This window comes from Nycticebus coucang, chromosome 8 (genome assembly GCF_027406575.1).
Source record: "Nycticebus coucang isolate mNycCou1 chromosome 8, mNycCou1.pri, whole genome shotgun sequence".
Classification (NCBI taxonomy): domain Eukaryota; kingdom Metazoa; phylum Chordata; class Mammalia; order Primates; family Lorisidae; genus Nycticebus; species Nycticebus coucang.
The window spans coordinates 132,549,676-132,571,619 of NC_069787.1; the positions used below are offsets into that span (position 1 = coordinate 132,549,676).

The 21,944-nt window shown below is 41.3% G+C and overlaps 1 protein-coding gene across 1 annotated transcript in view; it reads right to left on the reverse strand.

The window, feature by feature from the left end:
• The window catches only part of WDR49 (WD repeat domain 49), a gene marked incomplete at its 3' end in the record, with an annotated part of 157,560 nt that overhangs the window by 16,804 nt on the left and 118,812 nt on the right, over positions 1-21,944 (reverse strand). The window contains 3 exon segments of the mRNA XM_053599684.1: positions 7,249-7,395; positions 9,563-9,672; positions 18,637-18,803. Coding sequence (XP_053455659.1) covers positions 7,249-7,395; positions 9,563-9,672; positions 18,637-18,803 — 424 coding nt within the window.

Sequence of the window (21,944 nt, forward strand, 5' to 3'; positions counted from 1 at the left end):
ACAGAAAATATGGATGAAATGAATGAAAAACTTCCAATGTGTACTATATTCAAGAGATTCAAGTGGCATTCTAAAACTAAAAATGTGCAGATAGATGGATAACTGGATGGATGGATGGATAGATAGATGAGATGGATGGATAGATAGATAGATAGATAGATGAGATGGATGGATAGATAGATAGATAGATAGATAGATGAGATGGATGGATAGATAGATAGATAGATAGATAGATAGATAGATAGATAGATAGATAGATAGATGAGATGGATGGATAGATAGATAGATAGATAGATAGATAGATAGATAGATAGATAGATAGATAGATAGATGAGATGGATGGATAGATAGATAGATAGATGAGATGGATGGATAGATAGATAGATAGATGAGATGGATGGATAGATAGATAGATAGATAGATAGATAGATGAGATGGATGGATAGATAGATAGATGAGATGGATGGATAGATAGATAGATAGATGAGATGGATGGATAGATAGATAGATAGATGAGATGGATGGATAGATAGATAGATAGATAGATGAGATGGATGGATAGATAGATAGATGAGATGGATGGATAGATAGATAGATAGATAGATAGATAGATAGATAGATAGATAGATAGATAGATGAGATGGATGGATAGATAGATAGATAGATAGATAGATAGATAGATAGATAGATAGATAGATAGATAGATAGATAGATAGATGAGATGGATAGATAGATAGATAGATGAGATGGATGGATAGATAGATAGATAGATGAGATGGATGGATAGATAGATGAGATGGATGGATGGATAGATAGATGAGATGGATGGATAGATAGATAGATGTACATATATAATGTGAAATTGGAAATTGATCAGACGGGTTTAAAAGCAGACTGGCAAAGACAGGATTAGTGAGCTCAGAGACAAGTCAAGAAGAAATATCTAAACTGAAGCCCAGAGAGAAAAATAAAATGAAAAGAAGAGCACAGGAAACTCCTTTGATGGAACTGGACAGTCCGCCGTATGTGTGGTCGCACTTCTAGATGGACGAGCAAGAGTGGAAATGCAAAAAGGTTTTTGAAAAAGATAATGGCTGAGAATTATCCACAATTTAAGAAAGCTGAATTCAAGATTTTTTATAAACTCCAAGTAGTATAAATAAATACACAGAAAACCATATTTAGACTCACCACAGTAAAACTTCTGAAACTGAGGATAAAGAAAAAGATCTTGCATCAACCAGAGTAAGAGGCATCAGTACTGTGAACAGCAGGATTGCAAACAGGAGCTCTGGCAGCAAGGTCTGATGAGCTGGGGGTGGAGGTGGGCCTGACAGTCAGAGCTTTAAATTCAGAGAAAGTATCCTCCCAAAGTCAAAATGAAATAAATGCATTTTCCAGACACATAAAAGCTGGGAAAATTATTCACCAGCAGACCTATATTTTAAGAAATACAGCAGCAATTTCTTCACACTAAAGGAAAAACATCTCAGAAGGAAGCCGAGCAGTGGCAGAAGTATGAAGCACAGGGAAAAGATTGCCCCCTTCCAGGTCAGTCAGCACACGAGTCACACCAGGAGATGAGAGCTGAAGAGGCGACCTCAGGTAGAGAGCCAGGGGCCGCCACGACTCTCTGAAGGGACCAAGTAGGAGCTCTGCCCTGTGCAGCCTCCAGCACACTGTGGAGGAGGGACGCGTGGGCCAGAATGCTCAGGCACAAGGGGTTTGGAAAGTGACTTGGGTTAGAGCGACCTAAGGTAATTATCATGCTATTAACTTTCCATCAAAGCACTTCCATGGTGACATCTGAACCATGAGGAGGACCCACCCCAGAGTATAACACGGGACCCCAGACCATTCCTGAGGCCTTTTTGTCATGACAAAGGAGCCGGTTTTCACCTGCAGTGAATGTATCTTGCTCTGTAAATCTGCCTTTCTCTTCCACGGTAAACTTTGTCTCACACTTGCCTTGCTCTTGGTCTGCCTGGTCATTCTCCAGCCAAGAGCACAAAGACTGCAGACAACTGCCTGAACCCTGAGAGGGACAGGGCAGATAAAAGGGAACCCTTCACAGTGATGGGGGAAGACATTTCTACAGCTCTCAGTTTCTGAGTAAACAGATGCCAAGGTCCCCAGGTGCTGTCTGGTGGGCTCCCACCTGCTTCTCCTGTCTGGTTCTCTCCTCGCCCCTTCCGGGTCCCCCGGTGAGGAGGAGCCTCCCAGCGTCTACAGAACACGGTGCTGCACATGTTCTGCACACCCTGATCCTTGCCTGAATATTGCCCCTTGCTTTTATATTTGTCTTATAGCAACTTGACTTCTAATATCTAGCTCAGGCACATTCTGGTTTCTCGGAGGAGATGTCTCTGAATTTCCTGTGTCCCCACAGTGCCCAGGGCTTTCCTCTATCACAGCCCGGGTGGTAGAATCCGATGCCTGCTCCTGTTTCTCCAGCCACACTCCTAGATGTTGGAGAGCCGGGCTTCTACACACCCCCTGGGTCTCCAGCGTCCAGCACAGATGCTGCCAAATGAATGGGCGGGGCTGAGTACATAAATTAACAAATGCTATTTCAGGCTGCTGGTCAAAGACTGTACAACATTGCAAAGAATATACAGGGTCATTATGAACAATTTATTTATTTTTTTTTTTTTTTGAGACAGAGCCTCAAGCTGTCACCCTGGGTAGAGTGCTAGGGCATCACAGCTCACAGCAACGTCAGACTCTTGGGCTTAATTGATTCTCTTGCCTCAGCCTCCCAAGCTGGGACTCCAGGCACCTGCCACAATACCCGGCTACATTATGAAAATTGTGATAGACAAAAATCAAGAGAAGTAAAATCTGGGCAGACAAAAGCAAACCATCTTGGCAACAACGGTATGCCGAGCAAACTGAAACTTGCACAGGTGAATCAGAAAGACATTGTCAGCTGTGCTTTACAGAAGCAAAATAATGGGCCATACATGGTGTGTCTCAAAACTATCAGAGTGACCTAACTATTACTGCTCCAACCCTCCAGGCCTCTGTTCCTAAACGGCACACAGCGCCTCAGACTCAACACACTCAAACACATCCATTTCACGTCCACACATGTTTGACAAATTTGGTTAATCTCGCAACATCCAGAATTCACTCCCAGGAGGCAACTTGGACTCATTTGACTTTTCCCCTTCCATGGCCCTTTCCTCACACTATTCCCTTGCCCTTGACGGCCCTGCCTCCTCCCTCGTCCTTTGAACACCCACTCAATGTGACCCTCACTCTGAATTCCCTCCTCTGCTCCAGCCAGAGCAAGTCTGAATTTTTCCCTGCTGCTTTCACAGAACCTAAGGTGCAGTGTCAGGTGTCACGTGCTCACTTAGGATCAATAGTCTGCATTGGTTTCTCTCACAAGTCAGCACAACGTAAAGAAAAAAAAACGATTTTCACTTGCAGAGAAAGCAGGTGAGTAAAAATATTTGAAAAGGAGATGTGAGAGGTAAAGAAAGAAAATACAAAACAAAAGAAAAAATATTTTAAAAACTAGGGGGAAAGCACAGGAAATTTTAATATGAAGAAGTCTAGGGAAAAAGTTCTCTTTGAAAACACATGAGAGTCTCTTGGGTATTTTAAGTGTTTTTAGGCAGCTCTCACCCCACCTGCCCAGCCACACCCTCTCGCTGCCCATAAGAAGGATTCCTGCGTGGCCCTCCCCCGGGGCAATGGAGAAGCTCCCCAGGAGCAGAGGCTCCACCTCCAAACCCAGGTCTCTGCTGCCCTCCCTTTCTATTCCCTCTCGCTTCCTTGCTCTCCAGCTGGGCAGGCTCCCTGTCACCTTTTCGTCTCCGCTCAATCCTGACTCCATTTTCCATCTCGCTTCTCCCAGCTGCACATCCTGTCTCCAGACTGTCTTTATCCCTTTGTCCTGTCACTCTGGATCTTCTGACTGGTTGCTCCTCATATTCCCTTCTATCTGGGGCTCCAAAGACAAGACAATATCCCCATGTGCATTCTTAAAGGTGAATCATCCTGGTGAAAAGTGACAGGATTAGACCCTGAAAACCGATCAGAAGCCTGAAGGTCACTTGGAGCCACAGGGAAGCCCCAGCTTTCCCTCTGGAGGTTTGGTGATTGAGTTTGTTGAAGCAAACTGACAATCAACAGATTTACAGGAGAAAAGGTACAAATGTATTAATGTGCACTTGTGCATTTTTTTCACACAAAAATATGAAACTCTGGTTGAAGTTCAAATGCCCTGTTCATACAGGAGAAGGAAGTGGGGGATGTAGGTAATTTAAGAGGAAGAGTGAACAATTTCTCTTGAATGGGAAAATGAAAGGGACCAAAGAACAGACGACATCCTGGGACAAAGTTCCTCTGGGCTCTGAGGGAGGTGTCCACAATTGATGGAAGGTGAGGAATAGAAATGCAATGCAAACAAAGGTTGTCTTAGACTGGGTGCAATCCCAGCACTCCAGGAGGCCAAGATGGTTGGATCCCTTGAGCTCAGGAATTAAGACCAGCCTGAGCAAGAGTGAGACCCCGTCTCTCCTAAAAATAGAAAAACTATCTGGATGTCATGGTAGGTGTCTGTAATCCCAGCTACTTCGGGAAGTGGAGGGGCTGAGGTAGGAGGATCCCTTGAGCCCAAGAATTAAGACCAGCTTGAGCAAGAGTGAGACCCCGTCTCTCCTAAAAATAGAAAAACTATCTGGATGTCATGGTAGGTGTCTGTAATCCCAGCTACTTCGGGAAGTGGAGGGGCTGAGGTAGGAGGATCCCTTGAGCCCAAGAGAGTTTGAGGTTGCTATGAGCTATGATGACAGTGTGGCATTACCCAGGATGACAGAGTAAGACGGTCTCCAAATAAAAAAAAAAACACAAATAAACAAAGGTTTTCTTATTATGCACAACAGTCTCTTAGGTAAAAAAAAAAAAAAGAAAGAAGTTGTTTTGAAGCAGCTTCCAGAAAACCTGATAGCCTGTAAAATGTGGTGATGGCTTTTAATCTTGTCTCTGGTCATTAATCTTCCCAAGTGGTTTGATGAGATTCCTAGGGAGGGAATTCAAGACAACTGCATTTCTTATGGAAGAACTTCTCTCAGTCAGAAAAAGAAACCACAGAAAGAGAAGGCACTTTGGAAAGGAAAGTAGGGAGATCAGGGGAGACCGCTCCCTTGACTGTCCTTATTCAAAGCACTCACGGCATCAAAGTACAGCACTTTGGGGTGTAAGTTTCTGAGCTCCAACAGTGCCCTAAGATTTATGGCTCCATGTTCTTAAGAGAAATGAGCAGGAATCATAGATGACCCTCATAAGAGCAAGCAAATGTTATAAATTTAGCAAACGTAGAGGATGCTGTTACTAATTAGACTGGAAATTTTGTTTGTTTTTTATTACTGTACTATTTTATTTATTTTTTTATTAAGTCTTTTGTACATAGATCCTAAATACATTTATGCCATTTTCAATGTGTTGATTCTTTGTACAAATTGGAGTGCTTACATCATACTATTCAACATAGCTTTCACCTTGGCATGGATGTGGAGAAAAGGGAACACTTCTGCACTGCTGGTGGGAATGCAAGCTAGTATGTTCCTTTTGGAAGGAAGTTTGGAGAACACTCAGGGATCTAAATGTAGACCTGCCGTTTGATCCTGCAATTCCTCTTCTAGGTGTATATCCAAAGGACCAAAAATCATTTGATAATAAAGATGTTTGCACCAGATTATTCATTGCAGCTCAATTTATAATTGCCAAGTCATGGAAGAAGCCCAAGTGCCCATTGACCCATGAATGGATTAATAAATTGTGGTATATGTATACCATGGAATACTATGCAGCATTAGAAAATGGAGACTTTATCTCTTTTATGTTTACATGGATGGAGCTGGAAAACATTCTTCTTAGTAAAGTATCTCAGGAATGAAAAAAAAAGTATCCCATGTATTCTGTGAAACCAATTTATAGTCACTCACACTTGCATATGAAAAATGAAACACAACTATAGCCTAAGATGAAGGAGGAAAGGGGAAGGAGAGGAGAGGGGATGGTGTGGGACGAATAGTAGGGGGTAGTAGGGGGACCACACCTATGGAGCACATTGCAAGTACAAGTTGGACCTATCATGTGTAGAACACAAGTGTCCTAATGCCATAATTAGACTGGAAATTCTGGTGATGAGGAATGACAGCTGTACATTGCTTATAAGTGGAACTTCAAAGAAAAAACAGTATTGACAGCTGTGTTCCCTTTACATATGGGACCAAGTGAAGAGAAGCAGCTGCAACTTCCCCACCTCTGGACACAGGGGACATCTTCCTACTGCAGGGCTATTACTGCTCAAGGATGATGCTGAGCCCCAGCTCAGAGTTCCCCACCTCTGGACACAGGGGACATCTTCCTACTGCAGGGTGATTACTGCTCAAGGATGACACTGAGCCCCAGCTCAGAAGATTTGAAAAGGTTAGAAACCACAGATCTCAGGTGGCTTGAGTTTAGTTCTGATTTTGTGACTGTTACAAGTTGAAAACTTGCACTTTTCATTAATTATTTTAAATGAGCTTCCCTGCAGTGCCCATATGCTCTCTGAGAGCTTCACTGAAAATCAGGTTATGTTGCTGTGTTCCCATAAGACCCCTCTTTGCAGGAAACATTTTTGTACAGAAATTATTCTTCAAAGCCTTAGAAACCCAGGAGATAATAATAGTCTGAAAAATAGAGACTACTTTGGTGATCTTGTTTCCAAACCTTCAGAGATCATTCAGGTTTTTTTTTTTTTTTTTTTTTTTTTTTTAATGTTAAGCTCTCTTGACCTCTCATCCTATGAGACTCACACTGCAGGTGGAAGCCTCTGAGACACACTTTAAGGTCTCTATTTATAGTGTTTCACTTGGAAAGAACAAAACCAAGTTGCCAGAGACTGTGCCAAAGCAGTCTGACAATGGCTGTTTCTCTGGTACCAGTTCTGAAAATTAAGATTATTGGGAGAGGGGGGTCTCATCCACGGCAAATTCACATGTTCCTGGTATTCTGACTTCAGGAAAGTGATAAAATAAAAATGTGCCTTTCATTCATTCAATCTGTTGCCTGTCCTTTCTGAGAACTCAGATCAACAAATGAGCTAATAAATCTAAACAGTCAAACCCCACTCTGTTGCTGCACCCTGCAGGGCACACACGTGTGATTTTTATGCTTTCCTACTTTGTTTTTTACTTAGTTGAGTTTCACGGAGAGAGATGTAGAGGTGTACAACCGCGGAGGACTTACTTCCAGAAAGTGAGGGGAGCTCTGGAATTTGGGGAATCTTCCCCTCTGGCTCCTTCTTGAAGCATTTCTCTGGGTCTAGAAGGAAGGCAGGTTTATTCACTTCCGGCAGCTCTTTCAGGGTACTGAGGCTTAACGACCTAAATGTGCCTTCACAGCAGCAGATTTTAGGGCAGGGGAAGATAAAAAGTCCAATATCATTAATTCCTTGTAAGGAGCTAGCACATTTTCAAGTTAACTTTTATAAATTTAACCTTCCTGTTACTCAGCTGGTGCAGCTGCCGTGACCAGCAAACTGTAAACACAGCTGTGGAAGATAAATCCATGGTCCTTTGTATCCAAAGGGACCAAAAGCAACTCAAAGCTTCCCATTCATTTATTTCTTATTTTGTATTCTTCGGCTATTTTCCCTTGAAAACGAATATTCTGCAGTTTTGGAAAAGCTCCACTTTCTCTTTTATCTACCAGAAAATTGCAGCCTTTGTGAAGGGGAATCTATTTTTTGCAATGTTTAATTTAACAAAACATCCAAAATTTTGAATTTACAGGTACTTTTTGTTCCATTATAATATAAACCAGAGCTGTTTTATTATATTTATTACACACAACGAGATGAAGGAAATCTATTTTAATCATGCTCTTAAAAGCAAAGTTTTGGAAAATGTGAAAAAGTTTTCTTTTTGCTTCATCTGATAATTAGATAATGGAATAGAAATCAACAAAAGCTTAATTCAAGGTATGATTTTGTGTTTGTTTAATTGTTATTTCCATGAAGGTAGGAACTGGGCTTTTTTCATCATGGTGGTGCAGTACTCAGGAAAAGGAAAGGTGTTCAGATTTTGAGCCTTCTGCAGAAGGAGCCACCTGCTGTGCCCACACTTATCAAACTCTGCAGCCATCAGAGTCACCAGCAGAACTTGTTAAGACATAGACTTCTATGTACTACCCGTGGCCTCAATTTAATAGAAGGTTGAAGAGGAAAAGTCCTAAAATTTACATTTCTGGAATGACCCCATTGATGCTAATGGTTCCAGGCCAGGAACCACTTTTTGAGAACCAATATACTATGTTGAGTTAAAGTAAAATATCTTCACAACTTCTAAGTTATCATTATGCTCTTAGGACCTCTGAGGAAACTGAAGCTCAGGATGCTTTAATAGCTTGTCTGAGTTTACAGTGCTGGTAAATGGCAGACTGTGGGCTTATGTTCAAGTATGTTTAACTCAAAAGGTGACGCTCTAAGATGTAACAGTCACAATAACAGTAACATTACCAGCAAAGCTGTATTGAGTTTCTATAATACGCCAGGCACTGGCCAAACTCTACGGAGTAGATTAGTTTCTGAATAGACATTAAATGTTAATGACAATTATGCACTTTTTGATAGCAAAATTTCTCCAGAAATTTAAAACCAACATGTCTTCTTCAAGAAGAGGGCAGCATTTCCTTGGATGTAAGTTGAGAAAAGATGTATAGTTATTGAATGTTTTTGTTAACTAATAGAACTTCAGAAATGATTTTCATCTGTGTTTCTAAATAATATGTTTCAGTGTAATAAAGTGTCCTTTGCTTTGTTTATTTATTTACTTTTTAGTTTTTTTTTTTTTTTTTTTCCAGACAGAATCTCACTCTGTCACCCTGGGTAGAGTGCTGTGGCGTCCCAGCTCGTAGTCACCTCGAACTCTTGGGCTCAGGGGATTTCCCTTGCTTCAGCCTCCTGAGTAGCTCAGACTACAGGTGCCCACCACAATTCCCAGTTATTTTTTCCTATTTTTACTACAGATGGGGTCTCACTCGTGCTCAGGTTGGTCTCGAACTCTTGAGCTCAAGCAATCCACCTGCCTCGGCTTCCCAGAGTGCTGGGATTCCGGGTGTGAGCCACCTCTCCCAGCCTGCTTCATTTACTTTTTAAAATAATTCTTTTCCAGTTAGCCCAAAACTAAACCAATACATTGGTTTTGTGTGGCTTTGGAATTCCTGAACACTAAAATAATTTTTATTTATCTTTACTCCCTACACCTGTAAGGAAGAGAAGCTCCTAGGGCTGTCTTTATTCCGGGAGCTGCGGCAGGCATTACATACTTACTCTCTGATTAGACCTTCTATTTCTGTCCTGTGTATGCCTTGCAGCCTTGGACAGGTCACCTGGCATCTTGGAGCCTCGCTTTCCCCCTTTGTTAAACGGAGATCACAGGACCTTGCTTCATGTTTATTAAGGAGTAGGGACATTCCTGCCGTGTAACGGAGCTATATCCCTTATTCACATCAATCTATAAGACAATAACATTATAAAAATCTATTCACAGCCACTACTTACTGCATGTTTTTTTTATAGCTTCATCATAGTAATGTTTTTGTGCTTTTTTCTCATAGGTACATCTTTCTTTATATTTCACATGTAAATTTATGTCTTCTGATGGTCTGACCCTGGAAGAAAATAATTCATAATGAAATAAAATAAAATGTTAAGCACAAGGATGAATGGACACTTTCTGGCTGTATATACATATCTTTGACAAAAATAAAATTTCTATTTCCATGTACTTCGGTGGTAATATTTGTTTTCACCAATCAAGCCACATCTTTGAATAAAAAGCCTGCCGGCCAGGTGACAATATAAAAGGGTGACAGCCAGAGAGGCCAAGAGTCTAATTAAGCAAAGATCCTGTTCCCATAGCAACCAGGTTAGAAAGGGGAAAAAAAAAACTGTGCGGAAGAAAAATTCATAGACACACACACTGTATCCATCCCCTGTGAACAGATCACAGAGTCAACAAGAAGTCAGAATCAGTGCTTTGTGTCCAAGTTTATTTATCCAATATTAGGCATAGATCTTCATTCATGGTCTCCAAGTACAAAAAGTTCAGATTTCTTGAGGCTTGTCATATAAATCTATAAGAAAACTTTAGATTAGCTTGGATGCACAGAAAAGAGTGTTATCCATGAAACACAGGAACAAAATCATTATATAGCTGTATATAATCCCATCAGAAAATAGAAAATAATCTCAAATATGTTTAACTTTCACTGTTATAGATTTCAACCTTTTTTTGTTTTTTGTTTTTTTGAGACAGTCTCAAGCTGTCACCCTGGGAAGAGCACTGTGGTGTCTTGGACTCCTCTTGCCTCAGTTTTTCTATTTTTGGTAGAGATAGGATCTCGCTCTGTCTCAGGCTGGTCTCTAACCTGTGAGCTCAGGGAATCCACCCACCTCAGCCTCCCAGAGTGCTGGGATTATAGGCATGAGCCACTGTGCCCAGCCTTATAGATTTTAACCTTAACAGCTGCAAATTGCATGGCCAAAATTGTTTTCGTCTCTTGGGAGCATCACCTGAAAACACGTCCGTCTTTGCAGAGGGTGGAGAGCCATGAGGATCTTGGCTTCCCTTCCGCTGCCTCCATTCCCTATATTTTTGTGGTGGGGTCCTTCAAGTTATCCCTCTCCTCCTTAACTTTCATTCCCAATTCTGCTACATGTTTAGTAGGTGTAGACCCTGAGATTTTCCCTATACTCAGCCTTCATATCTTCCTCTGTGCAATGGATTATTGTGGTTTCAAAGGAGAGAAGATGGATGAAAACCCAGTAAAGGGCTTAATACATTACCGTATTCAATAAAAGCTCATCCCCTTTACTTTCCTCCTCTCTGTTTTTACTATATCACCAAAACTCAAGTTTAAAATATCAATACAAGTCAAAAGTCTGTGTATCTCTCTCGAAGTGAATATTAGATGCTCTTTATATAGCTTTAAGTAGCAATTTATTGATTACTTTATAAATAAATAAACTTTCCATTTTAAAGTTTTAGATTTGCTGAAAAGTTAATGCAGAGTTTCAGTATAGCCCTCAAAATCTTTCCCCATTATTAACATCCTACATACTATTTGCCACTAAAGAAATCTACGTTGGTACTTTACCATTAACTGAGCGCCACATTTTATTAGAATTTTTCTAGTTTTTTCTTGTCTTCCTTCAGTAATGTCAACATTGTATTTTCTTGTCTCACTCTGTATGCACCCTCAGGCCTGTGACAGGTTCTGAGACTTTCTTGCTTATCATGACCTTGACAGTTTTAAGGAAGACTTGTCAGATTATTTGCAGAATGTCTCTCATTTGGGGTTAGTCTGATATTTTTTCATGGCTTAGATGGGGGTTGTGATTTGTTGGGAGGAAGACAACGAAGGGAGGCACCACCCTTCTCACCACCACGGCCACTCCAGTCCACTCCAGGGTGCACGCTACCTACCCGAGTTAATTGTTGATGTTAACCTAAATCACCTGACCAAGGTGGTAAGGTGAAAGTTTACAAAGACTGCTGTAAGGTTACTTTTCCCCTATTTTCCATAAGGTGCTCTCTGGAACCAAATTATCAAGTAAAGCACACATTTAGGAGGGGGTGAGGAGGGTAATTCATCACTATTTGCTTGAGATAGGAGAGTATCTACATAAATCATTCAGAATGATAGATTATTTTTTTCTTTTAGGAGAGCTTCGCCATCCAAAAGACTTAGAGTAGGGGGCAGTTTTCCCTAAATCATGCTGCAAAGGTCTCCCTCTGAAGGTGCCACTTCTATGAGTAACAAAAGAACATTTAGCCTCATCTGGGCTTTCTGGGCAACAATGATGGTGTGCTTTGGAGAAGCAAATTTGACTACAAAAGCAAAAGACAGCGTGACAAGTAAACCAGGCTTCTCTCCAGCTGGCCTTGAAGATGGAGGAAGGAGTGTCAGCTGGAAGGGATGGACAGGTTCTGTCCTAGAGCTCCCAAAACTAGTGCAGCCTTTGACACCTTGATTGAGCCTAGTGAGACTGAGTTCATATTTCTGACCTGGGGAAAAATAAATGCTGTTTTAAGCCAAAAGGAAGAAAAAAATAAGAATGATGGTGTCCTTAGAGAGACATTTTGCCACAAGGTGTCTTTGACAATGGGAAGCTGGTGGTGAATACTGGAAGGCCGGGAAGGGAGGCGGGGAGGCTGTCAGTTGAGAGTACACATTTTTTTTTTTTTTAATGAAAGAATTGTTGACGTAAACTGAGGTGCAACAATTGAGGGAAAAGCAGAAGTAAAGTAGTCCTTCCTTTAGTTAAAAACAGACCTTGAGGTTTTTTCTTTTGCCCAAACACCATAAACTCTTATTGGGGGGGGCCACCTGCTTTCCGACTCTCATCCAGAGGTATTAAGTTGTGTCTTTTGTATGAAACAAAAGACCTTGCCCAGCTCTACGGAAGAGTCTTACCCAAAGATATATATTAAAATTAATATATTTTTTTTTATTAAATCATAGCTGTGTACATTAATGCGATCATGGGGCACCATACACTGGTTTTATAGACCGTTTGACATATTTTCATCACACTGGTTAACATAGCCTTCCTGGCATTTTCTTAGTTATTGTGTTAAGACATTTATATCCTACACCTAGTAAGTTTCACATGTACCCTTGTAAGATGCACCGTAGGTGTAATCCCACCAATCACCCTCCCTCCGCCCACCTCCCCCCTCCCTCCCCTCCCTTTCCCTTCTTCTTGGACTATAAATGGAGGGCCAATTATAGCCCTTCATAGGAGGGCTGAGTACATTGGGTGCAAGAATGGAACAAAAAAAATATTTTATAGCTGATGATTTTATTGCACTTGTGTGTTTTCTACAAAGGATTCCTGGTCACTTCCTAGAAGTGAGGAATTACCACATTAGTTCTGAGGACACGTGTTTCACTCTGTTCTTTCGATTCATATTCATTCAATAATTCCTAAATGACATCAGGAATTATTGAATGGATCCTTGCTCAGTAATGGAGCAGATAGTTTAAAGATCACAAGTACTTTTGGTGTATCATCTTGTTGTTTCAAAAGAATACTACAAAACGGATGACTTTGTTCCATGGCCCCTGGAGGAAGACCTACAAAAGCTTATAATAAACATGAAAAGATCACTCATGTCTGTGAGAGAACGGAGTTCTAGTTTCAAAAGAAATCTGTGGATTTAAAAACTTATATATCAGCACAAATTTTCATAACACAAAGTGTCAAGCGACAACAGAAAAGGAAATGATTATGAGTAGTATAAAAGCTCACAGTTCAAACTGACAATGTTTGAATCTAAGAAAGGTGGGCAAAAAATATTTTTAAGGATACTGTGTTTGTCACAAAAAATGAGAGATTAGTATATTGGCTAAACTATTCTAAAACAGAAACCTGTAACACTCGTCTCCACTCTCTTAGGAGGGTGAGAGAAGGAAGAACAATAATCTATGTGTTTTACCCCGTGGTATTGTTACTTCCTCATCTGCAAAATTGAGTTTGGGGCAGGTGGGTGAGGACAATTTATCCTGTGTGAAGTCCTTCCATTCCCCACGTTCTAAGATCGTACAGCATCAGTCACGCAGAATTCTAAATTGGAAAGATCCTTCTGACTGACAGTGAAATGCCACTTAACATTTTTGCAAGCCATAATTCAGGGAAATGGAAAAACAAATACCAAAGTATTTAGTACAACAGGATGTTCAAGGGGCATTTTTCCCTGCTATCTCCCTGTCAGTAGAGGTTTAAGCAGTCTCAAAAAAATAATTGATGGATTGAGAGGTTTGAAAAAAAAAAAAGTACTTCTACATTTCAAACTAAGGTGAAAACTCCTTGTACCGAGGGCCGCTTTGCCAACAAAGTAGCTCAGAAACTGACCTTGTGATGCTTCGGCCAGCTAAGGCACACCTCTCTACGGCGTAAACCAGGCTGTAGGAACTATAAGAGGGTTGTGGCAGAAAGAGTCTTACGTGTAAACTGAGTCCCACTTCCATGGAGGGCAGGGAAGACCCTCTCCCTCCTTCCTGCCTCATTCACATACAACAAAGAGTTTCACGTATCCCCTTTAGTGTAACCATAGGGGGACACAAATGGCCAGTGTCTCATCACTACCTAAAAAAATCTACAGGCAAAAATCTGTACGCAGAGCCACTGATCAGGCAGGGAGCTAGGGCGCAGTCCTGGAGGGCTCAGTGGGGCACAGATGTGGAAGTTTCGTACAGACCAAGCGGAAGTTCAACCGGGAGCTCTGCACGAGGGGAGGTGGGATTCACATGGGACTACAACAGAAAACCACCCAAGATGCTCTGTCACGAGCATCAGCTGGGGGTGTGAGCCCTTGGAGAGTAGCTAAAGGGAGCTTTAGTTTGGGCTGTGCAGTGTAGGGGTCCCTGAGTGCTGTCATCAAAAACCTTCAATGGTGCCCCACTAAAAAAAAGAGAGAGAGAAAGTGAGTAAGTTTTACTCTTCGGCCAAGCCTGAGAACAGCTGTGCCAGCCTCTTCTTTCCCTTTTCCTCTTTCCCCACTTCCTATCCTCGGTAAACTGGAAACTGTGATTTGTGAGCTAAAGGGAAGAGGAGACAGCTCTCTCCACAGGTGTTACCTGCTCCTAATAGAAAAAGGGCCCGAGAGCATCGAAGCGGAGCACGGTGGGGATTTGATAGAAGAATTATTGTCTTCTCAGTTCTGAGTAAACCCTACTTCTTACCTTACTTAGAAAAGATATTAAATCAAAAGTATCAAAATATTTACATTAATCTTTAAGGAGTGGGTTCAAATATCTCTCTCTACAAGGATTCTGCATGCTAGTTGAATACTCATATTGGAAGGTGCACTGCACTGCTTCTTACAGTTAGTAGCTTTTTCCTGCATTCATAATAACCTTCTAAGACATAAAATATCAGATGTAAGAAACACTACGAAAGTTTAGAGATCTGCACATGTGATTTTTTTACTGTGGGAACAAGGGATAATCACACAGGTCAGGTTGGGAGTGTGGGGGGATGAGTCACAAGGGCAACCTCTGTGGACTGCAGGGGCTGAGTGGTGACGGTGGCTGTGTAGGCAGACAGGTTGTCACGGAGCAAGCTGGTCCCCTGCAGTCCTATCCTTGGCCACCATCCTTGAAGCTTCCCCCCCCAAATTCTGTGGGAGTAATGTTCCATATGCTAAGCAGTGACAGTTCTTTGTTCCTTCAGAGGAACAGTGGGGACCTCACTGCTTTTGGAAAAGAAAGTTGCAACCATTTTCTTTCCAGCACTCTGGGTCTGCTTCACTTTTGTTGCTGGGTTTTCACTGGGAAAAATAATGACACTGTCAACTGATGCTTATTCTCTGGATCAAACTGGTAAATACAGTTTCCCCACCAGTAACGGCGTCAGAAACACATCTAGATTTGCCTCCGTAGGATCTGACCAGCATCTCTTCACACTGTTCAACATGGAACACTTCTGCTCATCTGTCAACGTGTGAGGCTCCATCAGGATGAAACGTTCCTGGCTCCAAGATAACCCTGCAGTGTTCTGGACACTGCTGGAGAATTAGTATGTTGTTCCCGTCAGTGTCCCCAAATGCCTCTCAATTCTTTTCATGAGGATTTTCTGCACAGTGGCTGCCAGAGACCCACTCCTCTTCTTGCCTCTCAGTGAATTCAGCCTCTTCTAAATTCTTGAAACCACTAAAAAATTGTCACATGGTAAGGAGTACAGGCCCCCAAAGCCTGTTGCAATTGCTCAGGCTTTGAGACTCCTTTAACCTACCCTTAAAATCATAGAGATTCACAGCCGAAAGTGTTTGCTCCCCAGGTCCGCAGCTGTTACTAGTGAGAACCACGTGGACAGGGAAGAATGAAGCCCTCTCAGCAACACTCAGAAGCCAAGCACGTTGAAACTTCCATGGGTAAATCAGAAGGGACACTGCTGCCAACTGTATTTCTTGGAAGTTAAATAATGGACAGTAACACAGACTGTCTGAAAACGTTCACAGTGACCTTCAGAGTTTCACTGATGAATTCTACCAAATATTTCAGAAACAAATGATACCAACTGTCTACAATCTGTCCCAGAATACAGAAGCAAGGAACACTTTATAACCAATTCTATGATGCCAAATTAGACAAAGATATATCAATAAAGGGAAGATACAGACCAATATCTCTCATAAACACAGATGCAAAAATCTGCAGCAAAATATTAGGAAATCCAACCCAACAACGCGTAAAAATAAGATGCAGTGACAAATGGGATTTATGCCAAGTATACAACGTGGTTCAGCATTCAAAAATCAATTAATATAATCCATCGCATGAACAGGATACAGAAGAAAAATCACTCGATCAGACCAATAGATGCAGAAAAAGCATTTGACTAAATCCAACAGCCATTCATGAGAATAATTCTCAGGAAACTGGGACTAGAGGTGAACTGCCTCAAGTTGATAAAGAACATCTGTGAAAGGCTTACAGCTAACAATATGTTTAATGAAGAGAAACTAGATGTGTTTTCCCCCCTAAGACTGGAAACAAGGCGTTCCAGTCTTATGGAGGCTCTCTCACTGCTCTCATTCAACATCATACTGTAATCCTAGGTAGTGCAATAAAGAAAGGAAAGGAGAGGAGAAGCTAGGAAAGGAGAGAAGAGAGGGGAGGGGAAGGGAGAGAAGGGAAAGGGAGGAGAAAAGAAAAGAAAACAAAAGCAAAGAAAAAGTATATAGATTGAGATGAAAGAAATAAAACAGAATTTACTAGGAGATGACATGACTGTCTATGTGGAAAATCTCAAATAATCAACAACCTCCTAGACAAATAATCAATTATAATAAAGTTACAGGATACAGAATTTATATGCAAAAGTCAATTGCTTTCTATGTATTAGCGATGAACAGTTGATATTTAAAATTTAAAAATATACTATTTACCTTAGCACCAAAAAAATTAAAGCAGTTATAATCTAACAAAAGATGAACAACATCTACCTGAGATAAAGTACAAAGTTCTGATAAAAGAATTTTTTCTTTAACCTGAAAAAATTGAGAAATGATTTGTATTCATAGATAGGAAGACTCAGTATTGTTAAGATGTAAGTTTTCGTAACCTGACCTGTAGATTCAACCCAATCTCAACTACAATGCCAGCAAGTTGCTTTGTAGATATCAAACAAATGGACTAGAATTTATATGAAATATAAATGTTCAGTGAGCAGAATATTGAAGAACAGAGTCAGAGGACGATCAAATTCTGTGTGACGTCAAGACCTCCTGTCAAGCCCCCATAACCCAGATGGTGATGCTCTGGTGAAGGAATTCTCAGGTTCATGGACTAGAAGAGAGAGCCCAGAAAAAGCTGCTCACCAACACAATCAGCTGGTTATTCACATTGCATTATGCGCCCAAACCCCGAAGCCATCAAGACGCTCCACCAGGTGGGTAGAAAAACAAATTGTGGTCCCTCCACACAGTGGACTATTACAAGGTGATAAAACAAAATGAACTCTGGAGTCAGAGACAAACAGCAATGACCCTCACACACATACCACTGCGTGAAAGAAGCTAATCTGAAAAGTCTGCACACCACACGACTCCAGCTGTCTGACAGTCTACAACAAGCAGAACTGAAGACAGCAAAGAAATCAGTAATTACCTGGATTCAAGGAGACGCGGGGCGAGACGATACATGGGACACAGGCCACATTTTACAGCACTCACACCATCCTGTTTTGAGAGTACAAGAATGGATACGTGGCATTTTGCTTTTGTTAAAACCCATGGAACTGTACCACACAGAGAATGAATCTTAATGTAAACCACGGACTTTAGTTGAAAGTATCTACATTGGCTCATCAACTATAACAAATGTACCATACGATCGAAGACACTGTTTTGGGGACAGGGGTGGGGGTTAAATGGGAACTACCTGTATTTTCTGTGTAATTTTTCTGTAAACCTAAAAGAGAATTTCGTGTATACGTATGGTCAGAAAAATCCCAGTTATATCAAAGAAAATACAATAAATCATCTTCTCTAATAAAAATAGTGGTTTAGTAGAGAAGGTCAACGTATGAAAGTGGGGGTCAGTAAAACGTAGGAGCAAAAGAAACAGTGAAGCTGCCCGACATTAGAGATGGGGTAGAACAAAGTGTGGGCTCTGGAAGAGGAAGGCGAAGAAAAGAAACGTCTGAGCAACATAGGGAGTGCGGTGTCTAACGTCAACGTTAAGATCTTTGAACTGGTGTCATATAAAATCCTATGCACTTTACCAAAACCAGGAGTAAAATCTGACGCCCATTCTGAGACGGATACATAGGTACATACATTGTTTTTGAGGAGAGGAGCTAATTTACACAATCAGATTTATGATGGAATAGAAATAAAAGACTGCATGGCCACTGAATCCAAAACAAGAATTCAACGGAGGCAAGGAATAGGAATCCACTGTGGCCCTGAAACGATAGCATGCCTCTCCCCACAAGCACATAGCAACCACAAAAACATTAGAGAAATTTGAGATAGTCATTGGACATTTCACAGACTATGACGATCTTACCTAAGTCTTATCTGAACTTCAGTTGACATCAGAGTAATGCTAAAAATTACTTACATGTACACCGAGTCATCTTTGTTTTTCTCGAGTAGAAAATTTTCTGTTGAGTCTAAACATGATTCTTCCTTAGAAAATAAAGGAATTTCCTCTTGAATCTTACTTTTCATTAAATTAGAATCTCTTTTAGGAAGAGAAAGATCGTTTTCAATATGCCAATGCTTTGACTGGAAAAACAAAGAAAATCTATTTTAATGTTCATGAAATTTATCTTCTTCAAATATTGATGTGTGTCAACCAGGTACCAGATTACTGACCACGGTGCTGGGGCACCACGGAAAAGATGTGATTCCTGTGCTCAAGGAGATGGCAGTCTTGTGGGGGAGGTGAAACCAATTTACGTAACTTTAATAAAGGTAGAAAACAAGATGAGTCAAGGGAATGAAACGATTTCCTGGACGTACAATGATAAACTATTAAAATCCCTTTGCCATTCTCACAATAAAAATCCTGAAGGCCAAGATATACATTAATAAAAACAAAAGAAAACTTCTGTTAAAGAACTGCCACAATTAATTTTTCTGCAATTACTCTCTTTACATCTTCTTAAATAAAAGTCAAAAGCCAGTTTCATTATTATATTTTACCACCCACAAAACATGTATTATATGATCATTTTCACACATTTAGGCTACAATTTATAGCCAGGATTCAGCTAACAAAAGCTCCCCAGTGACAATCTATTTTATGTTTTAATCATAGAACTGATTTCCTCGCCTTGTATTAATTCACATCATATACCCAAACATGTACTGCTGAGCACAACTTCTGTGATTCAGGGGAACATCACTGGTTTGACTTGGCTGTAAACCAATTAGTCTTGTCCTAAGTGTTTGCCCAAAGTAAAAATGCCCAAAGGGCCAGCCAAATAATGTCCGTGAATGAATGGAAGGTCATATACAATTATAAATGGGTAATAAATAGCAGATTTCATTGAGACTCAGTATCCATGGGCAACAGAGGAAAGTGGGGACCACAGTGAATTAGGGAGAATCCATTTTGCTTAAAGGGAGGGGGCCACACATATTCCAGGGAACAACATGTGTTGTTTTTCAAGAGAAACAAGAAATGTGGATTTTTATATGCGATCTCTTAATGTCTAAGTTTGAGTAACTAAATACAACTTTGAACACTAGATGAATAGGCAGAGTCCAAGTCACTGGCCGTCAAACAGGGTAGATGAGGGGTGTTGTCAGTCCACAAAGGACCCAGCACAGCAGGAGTTAGCACAGGGGGCCCCGGAGGTGGCAGGCGTCCCCCAGCCACCTGACGGAAACTTCCTGGGATATATGTGTATTCACAAATAAGTCATCTTCACCCCATTTCTCCAACTCTAGAAACAGATAAACCACACCGCTTACATTTAAAATCTAACTTGAAAACCAGCCTAAGATCAACAGCTGTGTTATAAAGTAATTCAAAATTATTTTTTTTAATCTTTTTACGTGAAGTCTATGGAAACATACTGCACTAAATTTTAAATACTTCCTTTCGATTGCATGTGATTGAAAAATTAAGTCCCAGCCAGGTGCAGTGCCTCAGGCCTGTGGTCCTAGCACTCTGAGAGGCCAAGGCAGGTGAATTGCTTGAGCTTAGGAGTTCTAGACCAGCCTGAGTAAGATAGAGACCCCCACGCCCCCGCAATCTCTACTAAAAAAAAAAAAAAACTAGCTGGGCATTGTGGTCGGCACTTGTAGCCCAGCTACTGGGGAGGCTGAGGCAAGAAGATCACTTGAACGCAGGAATTTAAGGTTGCTCTGAGCTCTGGTGCCAAGGCACTTTACCCAGGGCAACACAGTAAGACTCTGTCTCAAAAAAAAAAAAAAAAGAAAAGAAAACTGAAAAAGAAAAAGAAGAGAAAAGAAGGGAAAACTAAGTCTTAAGTTAGGAATTAAAATGTGGCACGGCTCCTCTTCTTTCTATAAATGCTAGACTAATACTCATTCAATGGAAAGACAAATGCAACACTTAAATGTAGAGCAGAAGTCCTACATTGTTCTACATTGTAGAAATAAAATCTGTCTGGAAAAAATGTTTTGATCTGAGTTATATTTACTAACTGAGCTATTTCTCCTCCTCCTCTATGTATTTCCATCTGCCTTCCACAATGTTCTGTTCTTTCTATAAAAGGCATCGCTTCCTAAGGACATCCACTGTTCTCCAGGACCCGCTAATCTATCCTCTCCTCCCGCACACTTTCCTTTCCTCATACGCCCTCCCTGCCAAACCCTCCCCTTCCTGCTTCTCTTTCCTGCATACCCTGGGAATCACGTTCAAGACACCTTGATGAAAGTGAATCATCAAAAAAAAAAAAAAAAAAAGAAAGGAAGGAAGAAGAAAAATTCAAGTAGAAGGGACTACAAAACCCAACTGTCCCTTTAACTTTTAAAAACCGACCCAGCCCTGGTGCCTCTTCTCCTGTCTTAAACAGAAGGAAAAATATAAACCTATTTTAATGCAGGCTTTCAGGGGCTGAAGACTGTCAAAAAAACAAAAGATGCTACAAAAAACCTCACAATGGCATAAAAATGAACACTTTTACTGGTGCACATGTCTTAATTAAAATGAAGTTTAGAAGATGGGCGGAGCAAGACTGCTGAATAATGAAGTTCCAGTGATTTTCCTCCTGCATGGAAAATAAATTCAACAACTATCATGCCTGGAGGCACGTTCAGAAGAACCAAAAACGGGGGGTTGGGGGGGAGAGTGAAGGATCACAGGACTCGGTTTTAACGTTATACCAAAGAAAGAGGCAATGAAGAGTACAGAACATAGTGTCATGTTGCCGAGGTCACCCACCACCACCACCACCCCTCCAGGGCTGAGGGGAGAGTCTGAGTGCCTGAGGGAGGGAGAATGAAGGGATTGGCGAGTGAGGCTGCAGGGAACAGGGCCCAGGCAAGGCAGAGCTCCGGGGCACCCACAGAGGAGCTCTGGGAACACACTAGCCAACATCTTCCTCCCAGAGAGAGAAACCTGAGTTCTGGCTATGCCCACCCACCTCAGCTGACAAAAAGCAGTTTGGGACCTAGAACAAATTCATAAGGCAGGCAGGACAAAAAGCCTGCAGTCCTTGGGCAATCTCTGTAGCTGTGGTGCCTTGAAGCCAGTGGGCTTAGGAAGATGTGACCCAGGGAAACTCCAGCAGCTGCAGCGAAGCCAGTTCTGTCCCCCTCAACCCCCTGCAGGCAGCACAGCTCAGGGGAGTGTCCTGCCACCTACAGAAAGGAAGAGAGGAGTTCCAAGGACTGTGTTTTGATACTGGAGGTCCAGCTCAGTCAGAGTAAAATAAAGTAACAAACAGACAC